The sequence below is a fragment of the Eublepharis macularius genome, chromosome 4, assembly GCF_028583425.1.
Source record: "Eublepharis macularius isolate TG4126 chromosome 4, MPM_Emac_v1.0, whole genome shotgun sequence".
In the NCBI taxonomy this organism is placed as follows: domain Eukaryota; kingdom Metazoa; phylum Chordata; class Lepidosauria; order Squamata; family Eublepharidae; genus Eublepharis; species Eublepharis macularius.
In genome coordinates, this window is record NC_072793.1 from 17,175,265 (window position 1) to 17,197,223 (window position 21,959).

Consider the following 21,959-nt stretch of genomic DNA (forward strand, 5'->3'; position numbering starts at 1 on the left):
GATGCCTCCTAGGGGAAAAGAACCTCCTCTAGCCTTGCGTAGTTCTGCCAATTTCCTCAGTGGAAGAGCAATTTGTGCAGCCCCTGATGGTCTCTGTAAAGTCAGAGGTGGAAAGTACCCCATAGGTAATGTGTACACACCTTGACAGGATATCTTATGCCAAAATAGATACGTGTCCATAGGGTTATGGTACTATTATTGGAAAGCCTCCCACCGTCTCTCCAGAGTGGCCATTGGCTTTTTGAAGTTGAATTGCTCTTGGAATTTGATTTACAAATAATGAGAGTTAAAACCAGGGGTCATTTCGTAGAAAAAGAGCTGGAGGAACTCATTAGCATATGCCACGCCCCCTTGACTGCACCAGAAATGTGTCATTAGCATAACTGATTTGCATATGCCACACCTCCTGACGTCACCTATCCTGGCTGCTTTGAACCCAATCCTGGCCATTCAGGGCCAAAATTGGGCCCAAAATGGCAAAAGGGGGCTGAAAATGGCCAAAAAGGGGCCCCAAATAGTCAGGATTGGGCCGCTGCTGAACAGGAGAGTGATCCACCACCCATCAGAGGCACGATCAGGGCTGTTTCAGCCCCAATCCGGGACAAAATAGGCCCAAAATTGTTGAGAGTCTGGTGGGTGGGGCCACCTGACGTGACCTCTTTGGGGAACTGCTGGAACTGTGTTTCTGCGCGTTCCCCCTCGAAATGAGCCCAGGTTAAAACATATACCTTGATGTACAGCCCCTCTTGCACTCTTACCTTTGCATGAGCAACTTCTTCTCTATTTCAGTGGAGACAGTACATCCAGTAAGAAATCACTAAACTGGGAGAGTGAAGAATTCTTTTATATCCCCTTTCAATATTTATTCTCATAATATTCTAGCTACCGTTTTTAACTAAACCTTTATATGCAATCCTGAGGACGAGGGAACTTAAATTCGGCTTCTCTTAATTTTCTTTTATCACCTTATGGGGCCTGTTAAGAACATACTTCCCTGCATTTTTTAAACAAATGCCTTCAAATGTCGATTGTTTAGCTATCTCAGGGAGAAATCTCTTCTGTGAGCACTCTGAACTAGTGCCCCCGGCAACAAGTAATTCACAGTTATTTGGGCAAATGAAGGTATGTATTTATAGAAGGGTATCTTCACCTTTCCCAGCTCACACGTATTTCAGTACCTAGAAGGTACAAACTTAACACACAGCGTTAATGAACTCATATTGTGAAAGAAGTGTAAGAAGGCAATGGATATTCTGTAATTTTGAGGTCACGGAATAAAACCCTTGAAATTTATAATTTGAAAAAAATGATGATGTTTTTCTTTTTTAGTTTGTTCAAAATGGAAAGCGTGGTAGTTATCCAAGGATGTACTTGAATTTATGGTACATCCTTAGACTTGTATCTCACCCATTTTTTATAAAAACCTGCTTATCTTGTTTAAGAAAAAAATCTCATTTTTCAAATTAAAAAAGACACACATGCACACCACACAGAAAAGTAAGTAAATGATACATATGATAGCCAATGTTAGAGAAATTGTCGTAATAGTTAAGCTTTTTTCTAGTACTTTTCCATAATGCTTCATATATATTATCACAACAGTCCAAGCAATAGCTCTGTAATGTGGACCATTATTACTGTACTGTCCCGTTTCCTGAATTTGTGGCTGAGAAAAGTCTTCATTTGCTGGTGGAAGAGTGATAGGGGTGACGGGGGGCACCATAATTTTGGTGCAAAACTCAAGAAGGCCCTTTCTTGGTTCGCCACCCATCTAGTCTCAAATGGTGGGGGCACCTGAAGCAGAGTCCCTGAAGATAACCATAGTGAACATATGGGAGTATCCTTAAGGTATCTTGGTCTCAAGTATCAGGCCTTAAAGATTTGTACCTTTAAAGGGCTTAAAAGAAGGTACCAGCACCTTGAACTGTGCCTGGAAAATAAATGGAAGTCAATGTAGACGGAACAACACTGGGGCAATATGGTCCCTATAACCCACTCCAATTAAGGGTTCTGTCAATTGCATTCTGTACCGATTGTAGTTTTTGGACAGTATTCAAGGGCTGTCCCACACAGAACACATTGCAGCAGTCTAAGCTAGGTGTTACTGATGTACCACCAGTGGCAAGATCTTTTTTATCCAGGAAAGGTCACAGGTGGCTTGCCATCCAAAGCTAGTGAAAGGCTCTTTTGGCCACTGCCTCAGTCTTCTTATCAAACAGGAGACCCAGGTCCAGTGGCACTATGAACCTGCTCCTTTGGGGGGAGTACAGAGTAGACCCATCCAGAATAGGAAATACCTCAATTCCAAGTTTAATAATTATTGATGATGAATCCAACGGAAGTAAAACCTCACTGCTTTGAACCACGAAGTCTGATTGCCTGTGAAAACATCAACCTTATTTCTAATAGAGATGTCAGAAAGTGTAACAGTGCGATCTCTTGGTACTTTATATGCGGCTGCATATTTGCTATTAATTCTGAATGCTGAATCTAACTGCGCCTCATCTTCAAGATCTGATCCGAACCAACCTGAGGATAGTTATTCCAAATGAGTTCTGAAATCTGCCCCTTCTGATTTAGCTCTCTGATTCACAAGTTAGCTCTCCTTACCAAATTTTCCATCCTTTCCAATTTATGACAGAATCTTTGTCTCTTCCTCCTCAGTATTAAAATCCTTCTGCAGAATACAGAAGCACTTTTTAGTTTTTCCAGTTTCTCATCTGTTTTTAGTAATCGCAGCTTAACTTTTTCTAATCACTTTGTAGTTACTGAAAGTTTGTTATCCATATCATGTAGTTTTTGTTCTAAATTCGCTAAAGTGTTGGTCAGTTTTCCTTTCTACTTCATCCACGTTCTTAACCATTTTCTTACTTACACTTTTAAAATGCAGCAATACCATAACAGCAAAGTTTGACAACAAAATCCACAACAATGCCTTTTTGACATCTAGTGGGGATAATTCTTGGGGTTCAGTCATTTCGTAACAGTAAAATATGGCAATAGCAGCTTCGTCCACAGATAACTACGAGTCGAGCATGTCAGATGCAGCAGCAGAATTTAACAGCAAAGTTCAAGCAACGTTTTTTGATCTGTAAAGAGTAATAGTAATTCTGTGGAGTATGACAGTATGTTTTAACAACAACAAAAGTGAACAGAATCAGCAACATTTAAGATAACACTCTCTTAGAATGTAGCATCAAGGTTTCAGGTAGGTAGCTGTGTTGATCTGCGGTAAAATGGCAGGATTTGAGAAGGGAGCTTTGACTTTTGAAAGCTTATACCGTGAAAAACCTTGCTGTATGTCAGGTTGCCAACCTCCAGGTGGGGCCTGAAGATCTCCTGGAATCACAATTGATCTCCAGACCACAGAGATCAGTACCCTTGGAGAAAATGGCTCCCTAGAAGGTGGACCCCATGAAATTGGCATAACAACATGAACATGCACAGTCAGCAGTAAGACAAGACCACCGTTACCTGAATATTTAAACCGATCCTCTCCTCTTGGATGCATGACAGAGGAATTTAGCCACGGACTCAATGGCCTCATGGATTGGGGTGAATAATAGGAGGAAAGTCTTACTGACACCAGATAGTCCTTCATGATTTTGCAGAAGAGGTTCTAAAGACTCCGTGGAATTATGCTGTGCTGATGTCCCTCCCCTCCCCAAACACCACCTTCTAGGGGTGTGTGATCCAGGTTCAGGCAGCAGCATGAGCGAGAGGACGGTCGTGGCAAGAGGGCAGTGGCCCGAATGGAACCAAGCTCTGCACCACTGTGGGAGAGTGGTGCAAGGCTGTTGGGGATGGGGAAAGAGACAGGAGGCAGAGTGGATTCACATCCAATTTTGCCCCACTCCACCATCTGAGTTCCAAAACAGGCCCTTCAAGCCACTGCTGCCAGCCACCTTTTAAACTCCACGACTTGGCAAGCTTCCTCCCCCTCCCACACACACTTCACTAAAGAGATTCTTCATAGGATTCCCTGGTTTGACAAAAGCTTGCAAGAGATTAATGTCAAACCAGAGAATCCTACGCAAGGGCAGGAGCTGCAGAGATTAAAAGCCTTGGATATGTTTCCTCCATAGGAAACGATGGAGAGTCTCTGGAGGTAGCTTGTTCAGAGGCTCACAGAATTGGACCTTGTTGTCCAGTTCTCCTGAAATGTAGAGAGACTTTATTAGACAGTCAGGAGTAGGTTTCCTGCAAATTTGGTGGAGATTGCTTAAAAAATGCCCCCCCATCCACACACATTGACATTTCCCCCCATAGGGAATAAACACTGGTTAAATCTGGGATTCTCTAACCCAGATCAGAGACTCTGACCCAGATTTCAGGGATCTCAGATTTTTTTTTTAAACCTTGAAATCCAGACTTGGGTTACCCGGCATTTTTTTTGGGTGAACACTCTTACCGTGTTCTCCAGTCTTCATCCTCAAATCTCCAGGAATGTTCCAGTTTGGATCTGGCAACCCTAGTCTACATCAGTAATTATTTACATTTTAACAATAAATGGTAGAGTGTACAGGAACACCAATTTTAGCAGGGTACTGTTTCTTAAAGCACAGCAGTTATATAGCAGTAAGTTTTAGCAACAGCCCATAACACCAGTTAATACTGGTAATAATCCATTGCATTGTAAGACACCACCCCTCTATCTGTGCAAGTGTGTGCAATATCTGGATGTAAAAATAATGTCCATGATTCAGCTAAAGTTTGGTGTTTTATGTCCTGTTGCTTTCCCTGGGCACAGCCATACCTTAGCAAAGATGATAAAATGCTTTCTTCATGTGTTTCATGTTGAAATACATGAGACTTAAAACATACTTAACTTGCTGAATTCCTTCTGGTTTCCCAAGAAATTGATGAACGAGCAGCATGTCGCAAAGTGACTTTAGGTCACAAAGGATATGCCACAATGCACTCATTACTCTTGACGGTGCTATGAGAAGGTGCGCCCATGGTGCGCCCATGCTGCTCTAACAGACTAACAAGACTAACTCCAGCAGCACCTGCATTTATCCTGAGGATTCACTGTCTCGCCTGCTTTATGTTGCTTTTCTGAATTTAATGCTAATGTATTTAAGGCGCTATTGGACCAGAATGATGCTGTTACTAGCTGTGGGGAAACTCCATTCTGTTGGTGGAGTTAACTTTCTATGGGCTTAAGAGGGGAGGGGCCAGTTCTGGAGTGGAATGTGATTGGAGGGAGAGCAAGTCAGTTGGTGGAGGGGAGTTGGGAGTGGACAGCTGGTGGCCGGAGAGTGGAGGGAGCGATGGCTCTGAGGGGAGAGGTAGATCTAACGTAACCCCAGGTATCAAAGGATCGTGCCTGCCCTATACAACATCTAATTAGGGCATGAGTATAGAGAAGCAGAGGGAGAGAGAGCAGGGGTTTCTTTTTATGTTGTATTATTCCTTCTGTTCACTGTATATTTGCCTGTATATACTTAGAAGTTAAATAAATGATTCTCAGAATTTATGAAGGAAGAAAGATCTTCTGTTCCACGTGGTCCCCCAACCACTTGGGTCCACTAGTAGAAAAGGGAGGTTAGGAGGCTGTCCCGCCTAACCAGGACCCACTACAGGAACAGTTGTGGCAGCAACTACCCGGAGACAGGAGACAGCCCCTTCAGGTGCCTGGCCAGAGGCAAAAAGGGAGGGGTAGGCAGAGCGGGGTCTACCAGTGGGAGGAAAGGCCCCGATTTGCCACACTAGCCACCAAGAACATTGTATAAACAATGGGCTCTAGAAAACCTGGTGCCCTGGCTGCATGCTTGGCCCTCCATGCCAAGGCTCTCGCTGCCCCTGCCGCTGCTCGGGCCAGTGTCTGCGGCTCTGAAGCTGACGGCATGGTTTGCTGTTCCCTCGGCTGCTGCTTTCCTCGGGGTGGCCTGCACCCCAGCTTAGTCTATTAGCATGGACTCCGTCTCTGGGCTCTCATGGCCAAATAAATCAGTTGCTGACCATTCGCTTTTTATCCCCACAAGTGCACCTGCGCAGGGATAAAAAGTGAGTCATCGGCAACACAGTTTGACTTGTATATCTTAGGACACTTTGCTTGCTTTGGCCTATGCCTGATCTCTCCTAAAGCTTAATATAGTTTGTGCTGACTTTGTTGCCTGTTGTAGCATAATTTAAGGTAAATGGATTTAAAGGAGAGGTTGGCAGGTCAGTGCATAAACAAAGATAAGCAGTACCGTGTGATCCATATACCTTTGGAGGCTGTTAGGGGTAGGCTAGTGCTGTCTACACAAATCACCAACATTCTGTACCAACAAAGCCCTTGGAATCAATTATTTAATTCATGAAATTTTGAATAAAATGTGGCTGCTTTCACGTATTATTGGACAAAGCATTTTCAATGCACTATAGCATTATTTGCACATGATCAGCAGTTGCAAACAGCTGCAGTACGCTGAGAGAACATTATCCTGCATGTGTGAAAGCAGCCATAGTGTTGTGTTGCTTCATTTGTGGTGTCATGGACTTTAAAATTCTTATGGACCAAAAGGGTAAGGAAGGGACAGGGCAAGGGACTGAGACATTAGAAATGACACAGTTTCACACAAAAAGTCCTTCTGCCTGGACTTTTTGGCTTCCAAGTTTCCCACTTAGATGGCCTTCACATTTTCAATTTTTTCTTTCCCTCCTTAAAGCTCCATACACCTTAGCCGTGAAGCCCGAGGGAAGGACTTGTACAGGGGGTCCCACAGGCAGTCTGCCCTCTCAGCTGGCAGCCGTACAGCCCGCCAGCCAATCCCTGACAGACCCCTATTCCCCACCAATGGGGTGGTGCCACCGGGTGCTCACCGGCCCGCTCTGTCTACCCAAATCTAACCTGCCAGGGACCTAGGTTATAGTTCCACCACTCCAAATACCACTCCTACAAGACCGTACAAGGCAGGCGAAAAACACCTCTTCCCTGTGCCAATTTGGGAAAAGGAGAAAAAATTCCTACCTGGCTCTGGTAACCAGCAACCAGCTAATCCTGTACTGCCATAGGGTGTGGTGAGTGGGCCGAGCTTTCAAAGCTGACTGAGCCCTACAGAGGCGGAGCCGCCCTTAATAGGGCCAGGCCCCACCTCCCAAAGCCTGGATGCCCAGGAATGTAAGGCTGTCTCTCCGTCTGTGCAGTGAGGCAAAAAGTGGCACCCAGCCTAAGCATGTTTCACATGCAGCCGGGTGTGCCATCTTGCCCCCCCATTTGTTATGCCATGTTGAGTACAGTACTGAGCAAATGCAGATGTGTAAAATATGAATTCTTTTTTTAAAAAATAAACAGCACTTAATGTCTTATTAAATAAAACTGACCAGCACAGCAGTAAAATTGTTAGGAAACACAGGAAAGGCTGACAGAATTTTGGGGAGAGGTCTGGAAACCTCTGGCTATGAAACTGAATTTCAGCAAAGGAACCTTATATTTTGAACTCCATAAACTGAATGTTTACATTTAATCCTGGCTGGAGTTTACGTCAAAGTAACTCAGACGCTGCAGACAAACTTTGTTACAAGATATGACTGAACTCCAATAAAATGTTTCTCTCTCCCCTCTTATTTCACAGGCAGAAAGAAAAATCCAGGGCTGAAAATTCCTAAAGAAGCATTTGAACAACCACAGACGAGCTCCACGTATGTCTTGAGATCACACTGTGGTAGCATTGAGGGGTGGGGAGAAGAATTGAAGCAGCTGTACAAAGGAAAGAATTGTTCATTGAACTAGCTTGCCTCATTATGTAGCTCGATCACTAGTTCGATCCACACATTCTTGGATGATACATAGTAGAGAAACGATGGATTTTTTCTGTTCCTCCTAGTGTTTAACAAGAGGGAGTAGTGATTTTAATCACAGATGCTAATTGTTCAGCCCCTCCAAATTAGTTAAGACTAGGGATGTGCACTTCAGGTTTCCGATTTCGGTTTTTAACCTGAATCAGGCCCAATTTGTAAAGATTCGGGATTCCCGAATCGGCCCTAGCATTGCTGAGCTGATTTGGGAATCCCGAAGCAAAGCTTTCTGAAGCAATTTGTATCAGGAAGCTTTGGGCAAAGCGGCAGCCGCCGCTCCTGCAACACTTTTCTAGCTGTTTGCATTGCAAACAGCAAGAAAAGTGCTGCTTGCTTTCAAACTTCCCGCCCTGCTGCTTTTGTCCCCAATGAGAGGGGGAGGAAACTTGCCGCTTCGGGATTTGGGTGATCCTGAATTGTTTTTGACACCCAAATCTTTTTTGGGTGCACATCCCTACTTAAGACCTGATTTTGATAGTCCACCTATTTTTCCCTATAAGTAAAGGGGGGGATAGCCTTTCACTCTTTTGGGGGGGGGGGGTAACAATTTGATTTCAAGCTTCTTCCAAGGAGCTCATGATAGTATATGTAATTTCCCCCACATCCATTGTGTTCTTCCAATAATTCTGTGAAGTGTGTCAGACTGAGAGAGACTCAAGCTCAGCCAGTGAGCTTCATGACAGAGTGGGAATTTGACACTGGGTCTCCCCAATCCAAGCCACTCGCTCTAACTATGATGCCACACTGGGTTGCAGTTTATATACCATTGGCTGTACAGTATTTAAAGAATGCTCCGGGTCAGAATTAAGTAATGTTTCGAATGTGTTTTTTGAGCATATAAAGTTTATGGTGGTGGTGATGATGATGAAGAAAAAAATGATTTGGCAAGGCTTTCATTCCCTGGAGATTTGGAAATAATGACAGTTCTCTGATAATGGCTGTACTCCATAGAATTGACTCTACAGCTACTGCTGAGATTTTGTCTAACTTCTTTAAACTGCAAACAGGATGTTTCAGAAGTAATTCCAGATGATATTCGAGGAAGTTGGCAGCATTTTAGCAGGAAAACCGTCACAGTGCCTGGTTTGGAAATAATGAAAGCAGCCCTGTGGATCGTAGCCATAGAAATACCACCTTAAAGAAGTGATCACTCACTCTGATGCCGTATTGTGTTCTCAGGAGATACGTTCCTGACACAACCCTTGTGATAATGGCAGTGATTAAAAAGGGCAGGGGCACTGTAAAATTCCTCAAGAGTAACACTGACCACTCAGTTCCTGATTATTGCCTTGTTTGCTTATTTGGCATCTATCTATATATATAAAGACAAGTGTCCTGACTGACTCATCAACGCCCAGCCCGAATTCCTGGACCTAGAAACATGAAATTTGGGGAGAACATTCCTTTCATGATGTAAACACTCACTAAGAAGAGATTTTAAGAAATTCTCCCCCTAAGGGGGTAAAAGGGGTAAAATGTATTTTCCCAAAGGAATACAGTTTCCCTGTGTGACTGGCAGGCTGCTGCCTCCTCACCCCCCCACCCACTGCCGGCTCAGCCACTCTTCCCTGATTGGACTAGCCTTTCAAGGTCATTTGCCTATGCAGTCTGATTGGTCCTCACCCCCACATTCTAAACAGTCTGCAAGTTGCTATTGAGAGTCATTGAATGTGTCCTGAGGTCAAATGCACCTCCCAGTCTTCCCCTCAAAGTTCAATTGGGTTGCCAATCTCCCTGTGGGGCCTGGCTTTCCGGTGTGTCTAACAAACAACAAAGGGAGGTACCTATTCAAAATCAACAGCTAGAAAATGAAATACATGAGTAGGAAGCAATAGCCAATTAACAAATTTAAGAAGTTAAAGGCATATATTAAATACAAAATATACCTTCATATATAGTCAAATATGTATCAAGTCATACCACTTTCCTGTGTGGCTGGCAGGATCCTGCCTGCTTGTACCCCCCTCTCTCTGATTGGTCAGTTGTGAACGTAAAAATCAGGTAAAGGAAAGTGGTTAAATACTGTAGTGAAGCATGGGTATCAAGCTAGTCTAGTATAAATGCACTGATTTCTCAGGCTGTTCTTGACATAGGATAAAAGGGAGTATCTGTGAATACATGGAGGCAAATCGCATTTTTTTCAGTTAAATGTATTTGTGTTGCATCCTAGGGAAGAGTATTTTGAGTCCTTGAAGCTTGCTAGCTTACTTGTTATTGAGGATCCTTCAACAATTTGTTGTCTTGTCTGGTGTTAGACTTGAATGTGTCCTGACTCCTGAGGTCAAATGCACCTCCTGAGGTCAAATGCACCATTATTTTCTCTTTCATATACGGTGTTCGTTACATTCCCTTCTCTTAAATAGTAGTCTGTTTAACTTTTGGTTATTCTCTGAATGCACTCATCAACGGCAAGGCTAAGCTGTTATGACCCTTCCCCTACCTTTCTTCTTGTCCTCGACAGACAACACAATACCCAAAGCAGTGAAATGAAGCTCTTAATCTTCACCAGAAATTAGATGCTAACGTTTCAGTTAATGGAAGTACTTGTTGAGGGTGAAGTTTCCATTACACTGAGTTTCTAAACTTTTTGTTGGTACAGCAAATTTCTCTTTGACCTTTTTAAAGGGCCCCCATATCATAAGTATAGTTAGAGGCTGCAGCATTATAAGCCCCCATGTCCAGTGGGGACATTAGATATGCCCGTAATATAAGAATATCTGGAAGAGCTAAAGTGTTTCTTGAGTACAGAAGGGGTTGACTCAGGACATGGAGGTGCCAAGAGCAGAGGTCTGTAAAATTATCTGACCGGAATGGATTTTTAGAGCCAGCTTCTGGAGAACGGACAAAGGTTAAAATTAGGGCTGTTAACTGTTGAATCCTGTCTTTTAACCTACTGACTATATTGCCAAAGCCTCAACATTATGTAACTTTTTGAGGCCCAAATGTGACATTCACAACACTGTGTGTGGTTGCTGCCAAAAATGTCTAGTTACTCCCTTTCCTGCAATATTATACAGAAAAAGTGTTTGCCTTATGTTGGGATAGCGGCGTTCACGTTTGTCATTGGCTCCACAGCGCCACGTCATCGGCTGTTGACGAGGAACTAAACCTGTTCTGGCCATTTTCAGTGGCAAACACAAGCTTATTGTAATGTCTAGTTTGATCCTGAGATAACTTAAGGGTGTGCCATTTTCAAATTAAAGCCACAATTAAATCTTTCCAAGAGAGAAGTTTATCCAGAGGGGTAAATCTAACCATCCTTGAGGGAACCTTTCTCTAGCCCAAGAAGCCTCCCTCCGACTTAAATGGGTCTTCCTCCAGTAGAAGAGTCACTTAAGCAGTGGAGGTAGTGGTAGGATAGGAGTAGGAGCCACCTCAGTATTGGCCGCAACCAGGGCTTTTTTTCTGGGGAAAGAGGTGGTGGAACTCAGTGGGTTGCCCTCGGAGAAAATGGTCACATGGCTGGTGGCCCCGCCCCCTGATCTCCAGGCAGAGGGGAGTTTAGATCGCCCTCCATGCCGCTGAGCGGCACGGAGGGCAATCTAAACTCCCTGCTGTCTGGAGATCAGGGGGCGGGGCCACCAGCCATGTGACCATTTTCAAGAGGTTCCGGAACTCTGTTCCACCACCTTCCCACTGAAAAAAAGCCTGGCCGCAACTGTGGTTTCCTTATTGCAGTTTTATTATCTGATGTTTAACACCTTTAACTTAGGGATATTATGACTTTTAACTTCTGGGTGGTGTTTTCACAATGTTTTAAATTGTAATTATTTTGATGGTTGTGTGAGCCACCCTGAACCTGTTTGAAGGGAGGGCGGGACAAAAATACAACAAAATAAATAAATAAATAATATATAAAATGTCCGTTCAGACAATATTTGGCACCCTTAGGAGATGCAGAAAGCACTGTCAGTTATCATCATGCATCGCACAGACGTGCTCATGTGCGTGCACACACACGCACACGCACACATACAAAGACAAGTTTTGGATTTGCCTGGGCAATTTAAACACCTGTTTTTTTCCCCTGTGCCATTGATATTTTAATATACATTAGAACTCCTTTAAAAAAAGCGTGATTGATCCTTTATGTTCCACCATAAAGAGGGGATTTATAGCAAAGCTTGTCTTGCCCACCTTAGTGTTAGCTATTTCTGCCGAGGATTAATTCAAGAAAAATAACATCTATTCCAGGCTGCCTATAAATATAACATTCTTTTATTTATGGGAAAATATAGGACCCTTTTTAGTTTACTTGTTTTTAAACTCCGGTCTTGCTGCTTCATGACATTTCAGAGTCCTGTTTTCCTTTCGTGGGATCCTTGTAGAAAACTTTACTGATTGTTTATACTTGAAATCACAGAGCATCTTTATAGTTAATTCTGAATACAAACTCAAAGTATGGATCAAAAATATACATAGTGGGGTCATGTACAGATAAAGGTATTTTTCTACAAACCTGGTGGGCCCCTAGGTTTGCAGGCTTTAAAAAAATCCTAAACCTTGTCCTTTCATGAATGAGTTGATAGCTTGTGTCATATAATAATAATAATAACATTTGATTTATTCAATTTATATACCACCCTTCAGGATAACGCCCACTCAGAGCTGTTTACAAAGTGTGTTATTATCCTCATGACAATCACCCTGTTAAGAGGATGGGGCTGAGAGAGCTCCGAGAGAACTGTGAATGACCCCAAGTCACCCAGCTGGCTTCAAGTGGAGGAATGGGGAATCAAACCCGATTCTCCAGATTAGAGTCCTTCCACTCTTAACCACTACACCAAACTGAGCTCTAAAGTACTTGTACCAGTTTTATTCTCTCTCCAACTGTTTTTTTTTTAAATTTCTCAGGCCACCAAGAGATTTGGATTCCAAAGCTTGCATCAATATTGGTGACAAGGTAAGGTGTCAGTGAGGTGCAATTTCTAAGGAACCTACCGTAAATATGGCTGGGAAGGAAGTGGATTATGATACTGGATTGAGAGTTGCTTGTCAGTTCTGTTCATGGATGTAAAAACCATTCTTTCTTGCTTAACATCAGTATTCACGCTGTCATATACTCAGTCCAGCATTCTAAAAGTGATCAATAAACACTCATAACCACTTGTATTCTGTTGTTGTTTTAAGTTTGTAGGCATGTGAATTCATTTGGTGCCTCTTGATTCCGTTTTACTTGTTTACCATGGCTGCTTCCACACACGTTGGATAATCCACTTTCAGTACGCTTTAGTGAACATTTGTAACTGCTTTTCCATGTGTGGAACAAAAAATCCACTCCTAAAGGATTGCTAAAGTGCATTGAAAGTGCATTATTCAACGTGTGTGGAAACGGCCCATATCTTAAAGGTGTATAGGACTCAACCAGAAATTAATCACAGGTGTATCATGCTTCTTTGGTTGATATGCACTGTCAAAAACCTGTGTATGTGTCAGGAACCACCCTGAGTTATGTACCTACTCACAGTTTTTGGAGGGCATAGTGACTTATTTTTTAATATATAAAGGGCTTGATAGAAGGGTTGTACTATAGGAAGGTGGTCTCAAAGAGATGCTTCGCTAATGAGATAGAGACCTTAGACTTCACCACTATGAGCCAAAACACACGTTAAGAAATACCTAGGTTCAGCACGTGTTCTCTTACCTCAAGGTTTGCTGGGATCTGTAGGCGTCCTGGAAGCTTAAAGTAGGCGTCCTGGAAGCTTAAAGATCTGTAGGCGTCCTGGAAGCTTAAAGTCCTGGAAGCTTAAAGGATCTGTAGGCGTCCTGGAAGCTTAAAGGCGTCCTGGAAGCTTAAAGCTTAAAATACAGGCGCCTGTATTTCCCTTCCCCTTTTTGCTGCTCTGTAAATGCTAAACTTTAAGCTTCCAGGACGCCTACAGATCCCGGCAAACCTTGAGGTAAGAGAACACGTGCTGAACCTAGGTATTTCTTAACGTGTGTTTTGGCTCTATGTTACCTTACATAATATCTGTTGCTTTAAGTATATGCTCCTATGTACTTACCTGTTGCTTTTAAGTACGATCCTACTGGGCAGTTCTGTATTGTCTAATGTCAGTCCTAGAATTGCTTATGCTCTGTTCCAGCATTTTTTCAATTCTGTATTGGGTTTTTGCTAATGTTATATTTTTGTAAGCTTGCATTGATTTATGCTATGGCATTGTTTATTGAAATGTGCTTGATATTGACTGCACTAATCTCAGGCTATGTAATTCACATTGAGTCTCAGTGATAATGGCGGGCTGTAAATGAATGAATGAATGAATGAATGAATGAATGGGAGGGGAGGGGAGGGGAGAGGGAGGGAGGGAGGGAGGGAGGAAGAAAGAAAGAAAGAAAGAAAGAAAGAAAGAAAGAAAGAAAGAAAGAAAGAAAGAAAGAAAGAAAGAAAGAAAGAAAGAAAGAAAGAATCCTGGAAGTAGTTTGCATTCCTCACTGAGCTTGCAAAACCATTCCTTGGTTGGATGGACCAAATTGCATATTATATTCCCTGTACAAATGTTTGTCCAGGGAATGAATGAGATGAATTAGGCTTAGAAAAATTTCACTGTATGAACTGGCCCCTCTGATCAGTATAGCATTTAAAACTCACGAATAGTCTATATAGCGCCCCAACTGAGAAACTTCGTGTCTTCTAAATAAAAATTCTAAGAATGGTTTGGTCCAGATTGTGTGTTCGTGAGATTAGAGAACGAGCATAGCTGGCTGCAGAAGTGTCCTGGTGATCAAGTAGGAAAAACGTATCCCCCGCCATAGTAAAAGGAGAAGCCTCCATACAAATCCTCCTGCAAAGAGCTTTGTGTGCTTTTCCTCCGAGGACTGACTCGACTTAATAGGCCCAGTTACATTTCTCTGGAAGACGGTTGCAGACCTTAAACCCCCTCTGCAGTTTTTTATGTAACACTTCTTCAGTGACACCTGCTTACTGATATTAATAGCAATGGTTGCTCGGTGGCAGGATACGTTTTGCTAAGCTCTAAGTAATGTTAGCAACTTTCCTCAAGCACTGTTACTTTCGAAGGTAAAACAAACTGAGCCAGTTGGAGGAGTTACTCTCAGTGTCTAGATTGCAGCAGCTTCCATAGAGCCTCCGTTGGCCACATGCACATATGATGGACTAGGTAGTAGAAATAGGTAGGTCACGAGATACGTCCGTTGCTAATTTCGCACAATCCGTTTTCTTGGATTTAAAGTCACGCGTGACTGCCGTACATGCAAAATGTAACGTGTGAATAGTTGTGTGAGTGCACGAGTAGAAATTCATCAGGTAATGCAGATGAGGTGGTGAAGTTAGAATCTCATGTTGAATGTTAATAGTTTATTTATTTATTTCAGATTTGTATTCCGCCCTCCCCGTGGGCGGGCTCAGGACAGATAACAACCTATTAAAAATACAATTTAAAAATTCATGTACATTAAAAACCACACATTTAAAACAGGATGGTGGACAGCCTTCACAGGGAGGGTTACAATTTATACATCCCTTTTTCCAGGCCGGCGGAGGCCCATCCTCAGCCATATGCCTGGCGGAACAACTCTGTCTTGCAGGCCCGGCGAAAATGTAGTAGGTCCTGCTGGGCCCCGATTTCAGCAGATAGAGTGTTCCACCAGGTGGGAGCCAGGACCGAAAAGGCCCTGGCTCTAGTTGAGGCTAGGCGGGCCTCCTTGGGGCCAGGGACCACCAACAGCTGTTTGTCCCCTGATCGGAGTTCTGTGGCAGGTAGACGGTGCAGGAGCTGTCAGAGAGGAAATGCTACAATTAGGCCAGCAGTGCGTTTGCTGCATGGAAGACCTGCTTATTCCCCACAGGAAGCCGTCAAATATGGCTCCATGTGTGCATTGCTTCCACGTTTGGCTCGCTTGCTGTGGAAAATGCTGGTGTTTTCTGCAGTGATCCTAGTGTGCAGCATTCCCCTAAGAGATATGAGAGGTGTTGGAGGAGAACAGAACTGGATGTATGCTTAGGTGGCCCATAAATATTTGTCTTGTTAAGGCGGAGAGGATTTGTCTTGTGTTCAAGCAGCTTGGAAAGGCCTGAGTAAGGATCCCAGGTGCCTGCGGCAGGAAGTTCTGGGCTGCCCGGAGATCGCTCGCCACCAGCAGGCACCCCAGGAACACGTGCGGTGTGAGCACTCCTGCCAGACATCACATCCAGAAGTGATGTTGTTCTGCCGGCTGTGGGAATGCTCCCGCTTCGTTTGGAGCTGATTTTGGCCCTAAACGGGCTGATTCTCAAAGAATTGGCCCCACAATGAAGTGCCAGTTCCTAAAGTGGCATCATCACGCAAGTGCGCATGAAAATACACATGTGGAAGGCATGAGGTAAATGCCAGCCCCCCCCCCCACCAGCAGAGTATAGGGACCTATATGTAGTTTAGTTATTGACAGCAGTTTAGTTATTGACAGCAATATGTTTTTATCTTTTCTTTTTGACCTACTAACAGCAGGGTTGGTTTATTGGGCAGGTATTTTGGGCTTTTGGGTATCCTTGTCAGGATCGGCTTGTTCGTTCTTGCTGTCTGTCTGGGGCATGTTTGCAATCTGAGAACTAAACCACACGAGACAAATTACACGAGGACGAGAGCCAGTTTGGTGTAGTGGTTAAGAGTGCAGGACTTTAATCTGGAGAGCTGGGTTTGATTCCCTACTCCTCCACTTGAAGCCAGCTGGGTGACCTTGGGTCACTCACAGCTCTCTCAGAGCTCTCTCTGCCCCACCCACCTCACAGGGTGTTTTGTTGTGGGGATAATAATGGCATACTTTGTAAACCACTCTGAGTGGGCATTCAGTTGTCCTGAAGGGCAGTATATAAATCAAATGTTGTTGTTGTCATTATTATTAAAAGGAGGTGCAACGTTAGCCAGGAAGCATAATTTGAATTTCACCTCTCTCTAAACAGCTGCTAGATCGCTTCTCAGAGAGTTGGTTAATAATTAACAGAGCCTTGGAGGAGGCAACTTTGAAGAGCAATCTTTGCCAGCTCTGTAGAGAGGTGAAATTAACAAACCCTCTGAGGAGCAATCTAGCCTGCCCTGTAGAGAAATTCAAACTACGCTTCCCAGCTAACATTGCATTTCCCTTCACTTGAGCATCCTCGTGTAATTCGTCTCGTGTGGTTTAGCTCTGAATGCTGTGGGACCAAACTGTTGAAAGATTCAAAGGTGAAGTTTCTTGTCTCAAGGCAGATGATTGGACTGGAGGATGATTGACTCTATCCTCTTGATCTCGAATTCCGCAGGACCTCCCCCCCCCTTTTGAGGCAGTGCATTGCTTTGATGCCTCTCCAGAGCCCTAGGCATCATGTAAGAATTCTGTTAATTAGAGGAAATATGATAGTGGATTACAATATATCTGGAGAGCTGCCTTGCTGAGCACAGCTAAGACTGTTAGCTGGTTGGCTGCTGGGTGAAGAGGATGGTTGACTATATGGGCTACTGGCTTCATCCCGCAGGGCTCTTTTTATGTACTGATTTACAGGCAATGTTGTAAATTCATTAGCGTTTTACAGCTCTGTCTTTCAGAATTTTTATTTTCCCTGTGTCTAGAGGCAAGAAGGGCGAGAGCCACCTGGAACACAATGACCTAGTACTGAATCAAAGAAATGCCCGATGCTAGAGTGCCTTTGTTCCAAGAAAAGCAGCTTCCCTTTAGTCCGAAGGGGGAGGGCGGGGAGAGTGAAATGTTCGAAAAGGAGGCAGCAGCTCAGGTCCGGAAAGCATAGAGTTGTCCTCATAAACTACCCAGCTTAGTCTGCCTTATGGATAACCATGCAGAGGAGAAGGCTGGCTTTTGGCCTGCTGCTTTTGCTAAGTCCATGAAAGGAGAAGCTTTTCTTGTCTGAGACAGCCCGGCTTACGTGGATTTAGTTGCCTGCCTTGCCATTGTGGGTACTGAGGTCCAAGCCACAGCTTCTGCTATGATTGCTATGATCTTTTTATAAGTCATGTCTGTTCTGACCTTGGATGGGGCTCAGTTGACCCTGGCAAACGGCATTTTTAAATTTTTAAAATATTTTTAAAGACTTTTATACCGCCTCTTCCTTGAACGAGGCCCAAAGCAGTTTACAACACTAAAAACAACAATAAATATTATATGTTAAAACTAAAAATATATCACCACAATTGAGCAGTCCCACAAGAATAATACCCTTGACCGAAGAATGGTACACTCCTTCTATCTGGGATGGTCATCCTCTTCCACCGAGCACGCAGCTTCGGGAGGGACGCACATGGAGCGGAGAGGGAGGAAGGGGACACCCGCCTAGCCGGCCAGATCAGCCAAATCAACACTGGCGATCAATGGGGTGACAGATGTCGCAGCCAGATCGCCCTCACATCCAATTTTAAAGGTTTTTTTAGTAGGGCATTTTATGTGGTTTCGAAGTGTTTGATTACCTGATCATTTTGATTATGTATTATACTGACATTCGAGAGTGTTTTGATATTGTGAAGGCCAATGGCCATATACAATAAAACGAATCTGATCTGATCCACAAGAATAATACAGCCAAAAGTAAAAAAAAACGCAAGCAGGTGGCAAAGATTCCATGAGGCATCATAGCTGATTAAAGGCCTGCTGAAACAGATCCGCCTTGCATGCCCTGGGGATATGTCCTGCAGGACACACATATTGTCATATAGAGCATTCCACCAGGAATGGGGCCACCACAGAGAAAGCCCTCGACTTGGTAGAAGAAAAACGAGCCCCTTGGGGTCTGGGCAACACTAGTAGACACAAGATGAAGAATGCGGACTTTGTGAGGGATGATATTGGGAGAGTCAGTCCTGCAGGTCTGATAGTCCCAGGCTGTGTAGGACTTTAAACGTTAAAACCGACACCTTGAATTTGATCCGGAAACCGATTGGAAAGCAGTGCAGCTGCTGTAAAATAGGCTGCATGTGAGCAGACCATAGAGCCTAGAGGCTATACTGAAGCCAGAACTGCTGCTACAGGAGCAAGCGAATGCAGCTGCAAAAAAGGCCTGCTCCCAACTCCGACTAACCTGGAAGATGGACCCCTACTTTGACACTGCCAGTCTGGCCACCTGGATTCATGCCACATCCAGGCTAGACTGCTGTAAGGCACTCTACATAGGTCCCCCCTCAAAGTTGACTCCAGCTGGTGCAGAACGCTGCAGCTATCAAAAGTCTGATGGAGCATGTTTATCACGCCCATTCTGAAGTCACTTCATTGGCTGCCCATCAGTTATCGGGCTCAATTCAAGGTCATGACTATCACATTCAAAGCCCTTCATGGCCTTGGACCCTTGTATGTGTATGACCGCCTCTCCCCCTATGTTCAGCCACAGCAGCTTCACTCATCTGGTCAAGGCCTTCTGCACATATGACCCTTCAGTTGGGAAAAATCAACAGCCTGTTGTAGCCTCCACCTTACGGGGTGGCCTGCCTGAGGAGGTCAGGAGATCACCCACTCTCCTGGCTTTCCACAAACTATGCAAAACTGAATCGTTCAAGTGGACTTTCTACTCAGATTATAGGGCTGCGTCATAGATCAGAGAAATGCCTTGGTTATACTGTAGACTATATTATTGGGTACTGTCTGCTGATACAGATATGCACCTACTGGGGAGTTTCCATGTTGCTGAACATGTCATGTTAATTAGTTACACTTTTTTCAGAAAGATTCCATCTCTGTGCTCAGCTTTATACTTGTTTTCAAATGTTATCCTACCATACCCTGTTGTACCTACTCACTGAATGTCATAACTGCTCATCCTTACTGTATTTTGCTCAGTGAATGTGCTAGCTGTTAATTATATTGTCTTTCACTCGCACTGTGTAATCCTCCTTGGGTCTCAGTGAGAAAGGGAGACAGTAACTAACTAAATAAACCAATATATGCATTCCTAGATATGTGAATGCTACCAGACTATACTATTCTGTATTTCCAACTCCCTTGATGATCCTCTGTCAAGGCTGTAATTTATATGCATTACTTCCTCCTTTTCCCCTTGCCCAATTAAAGCCATATCATCCTGGATGAGACGGCCAACTGGTCATGTGTCACTGAGACTTGGCTGGGGGAGGGGGGTTGACCTCTCCCAACTGCGCACCTTTAGACTTACAGGGATGATACAGAGATTCTGCAGGTGTAGAAGATCTGTTAAAATGATCGGCCCCTAGAAACAGATAGATTCCAATGGTTCTTTGATTTCTCTCTGGGATTTTCCTGTTGAGAAGGTTGGCGCACTCCCACGGGCATGATCTGGCCCAGAATCAGCCCAAATTGGGCCCGAATTTGCTCAGATTGGGCCTGAATCGGCCCAGATCAGGTCGCTGCAGAGTGCGGCAGCGCTTTCATGCTCCACAGTGATCAAATCCAGGCAGATTCGGGCCTGAAATGGCCTGGATTGGGCTGCTGCACAGCGGGAGAGCACTGCTGCATTTTGCAGCAGCCCGATCCAGGCCATGGGGGTGGGGTGCTGAATCATCCTGGATCTGGCCACTGCAGAGCGAGGCAGCATTCCCCTGCTCCACAGTGGCTCGATTTAAGATGAATTGGCCTGGATCTGGCCTGATTCAGGCCTGATTCAGCCCCCCCCACCCCGTAGAGCGTGGGAGCACTCCTGGGGCAACTGTGCCCCGTACGATGATATCACTTCCTGGAAGTAACATCATCACATAGAGCTGGGAGCATGCACGGGGGGGGGGGAGGTGGGGGCCAGATCCCCCACCTCCTGCCTTGAGGACAGGGGGACCTGGCAAACTTAGGCTATATGACTGAGTCCAAGAGGTAGTTAAGGCCTCCTTGAGGAAGGGTTTGGTTGTTCCATCCTTGAAACAGGTTGTGGTGCACCCGCTTTTGAAGGAACCAACCCTGGACCAAAGAGATTTCAATCACTCTTTATCAGTCTCACATGTTCCATTGCTGAGGATTCAGTGGTTGTTAGCTGGACAACTTCAAGCACTCCCGGATGAAATGGATTATTTGGAACCTTTCCAGTCTTGTTTCAGGCCTCACGATGGGACTGAAACAGCCTTCGTTCATCTTGGTGCATGGCCTGCACTGGGAGATTGACAGAGGGAGTATGATTCTGTTGATTCTCCTGGACCTCTCATGGTATCCTTTTGGACTTCTGTTTTTGAGCTGGGATTGGAAGGCACTGCTTTGCAGTGACTCCAGTCCCTTCTGGAGTTAGGGGTGCCTTTCCGCTCCCCCCGGGCAGGGATCCTGTGCTCCCACCTTCCACCCCCCACCCTGCTTACCTGGCTGGCAGGGGGCATGCTTCCCCCTCGGTCTTAAGGTGACATTTGTTCTAGATGAGGTTACACTTCCCTTGAAGGAACAGATCCATAATATGGGGATATTCACAGAACCAGGCCTACTGTGGGAAAAGCAGGTGGCACCTGTGGACAGGAGTGCCAGAAGGCTCCCTGATCTGGATTAGGCAACTAGAGGTTTGATTTATTGATCAAAATAAATATTTGGGGGACAGGATAGAGGGAAGAGACAGGGGATTGGTTTTTCTTCCATTGTATCTCTTATAGAAACCGCTTACATTTGTATAGAAATACTTGGGAAATAAGAAGTAAGCTGTAATGCTGTATGCTATAATGTCCGAAAGTGACACAAGTGTCTATTCACCTTGAATACATATGCTTTCTCTTCCTTGACAGAACTTTGAAGTAAAGGCCGATGACCTGGAGCCAATCTCAGAACTTGGACGTGGTGCCTATGGAGTGGTAGAGAAGATGCGGCACATGCCCAGCGGGCAGATTATGGCAGTAAAGGTAGAGTGAGAATCCTTGGCTGTTCATAGTATGTGTGTGCGTTGACGTTCTGAACTCTGCTTTGCAATTATGCTCTTTTTCAGATCTGCTCTATGTATTCCAGAAGCATTCAAGTTATGTTTTACCATGGGAAAAGCTATAGTTACTAAGGTGCTGACCCAAGGATGAATATATTTGATTTAATTTGGAGAGCTGTATGTAGGAAGCTTGAACTGTCAACATTAATTAAGTGCGGTGTGTTGCAAAAGAGCATGAACCAGTTTCAAAGCAATTAGCTAGAACGTTTTGAGTACTGAGATATAGGACAGGTATATTCTGACTGAACAAAAATACGTATCAGATTGTCCCTGATTTCTACAAATCCTATCTTCCTATAAGAATCCAACTTTTCATTATTTCCATTTAGACTGGATTTTCAAGCAA

General features: G+C 44.3%; 1 protein-coding gene across 2 annotated transcripts in view; it reads left to right on the top strand.

Moving 5' to 3' along the window:
- Window positions 1-21,959, top strand: part of MAP2K6 (mitogen-activated protein kinase kinase 6) — a 108,404-nt gene that overhangs the window by 53,241 nt on the left and 33,204 nt on the right. Inside the window, exons 2-4 of one of the 2 annotated variants that reach the window (XM_054976971.1) lie at window positions 7,563-7,629; window positions 12,640-12,688; window positions 21,423-21,536. In XM_054976971.1, coding sequence (XP_054832946.1) covers window positions 7,563-7,629; window positions 12,640-12,688; window positions 21,423-21,536 — 230 coding nt within the window. The remainder of the gene's footprint in view (window positions 1-7,562; window positions 7,630-12,639; window positions 12,689-21,422; window positions 21,537-21,959) is intronic. The other variant, XM_054976972.1, reaches the window with a different exon arrangement.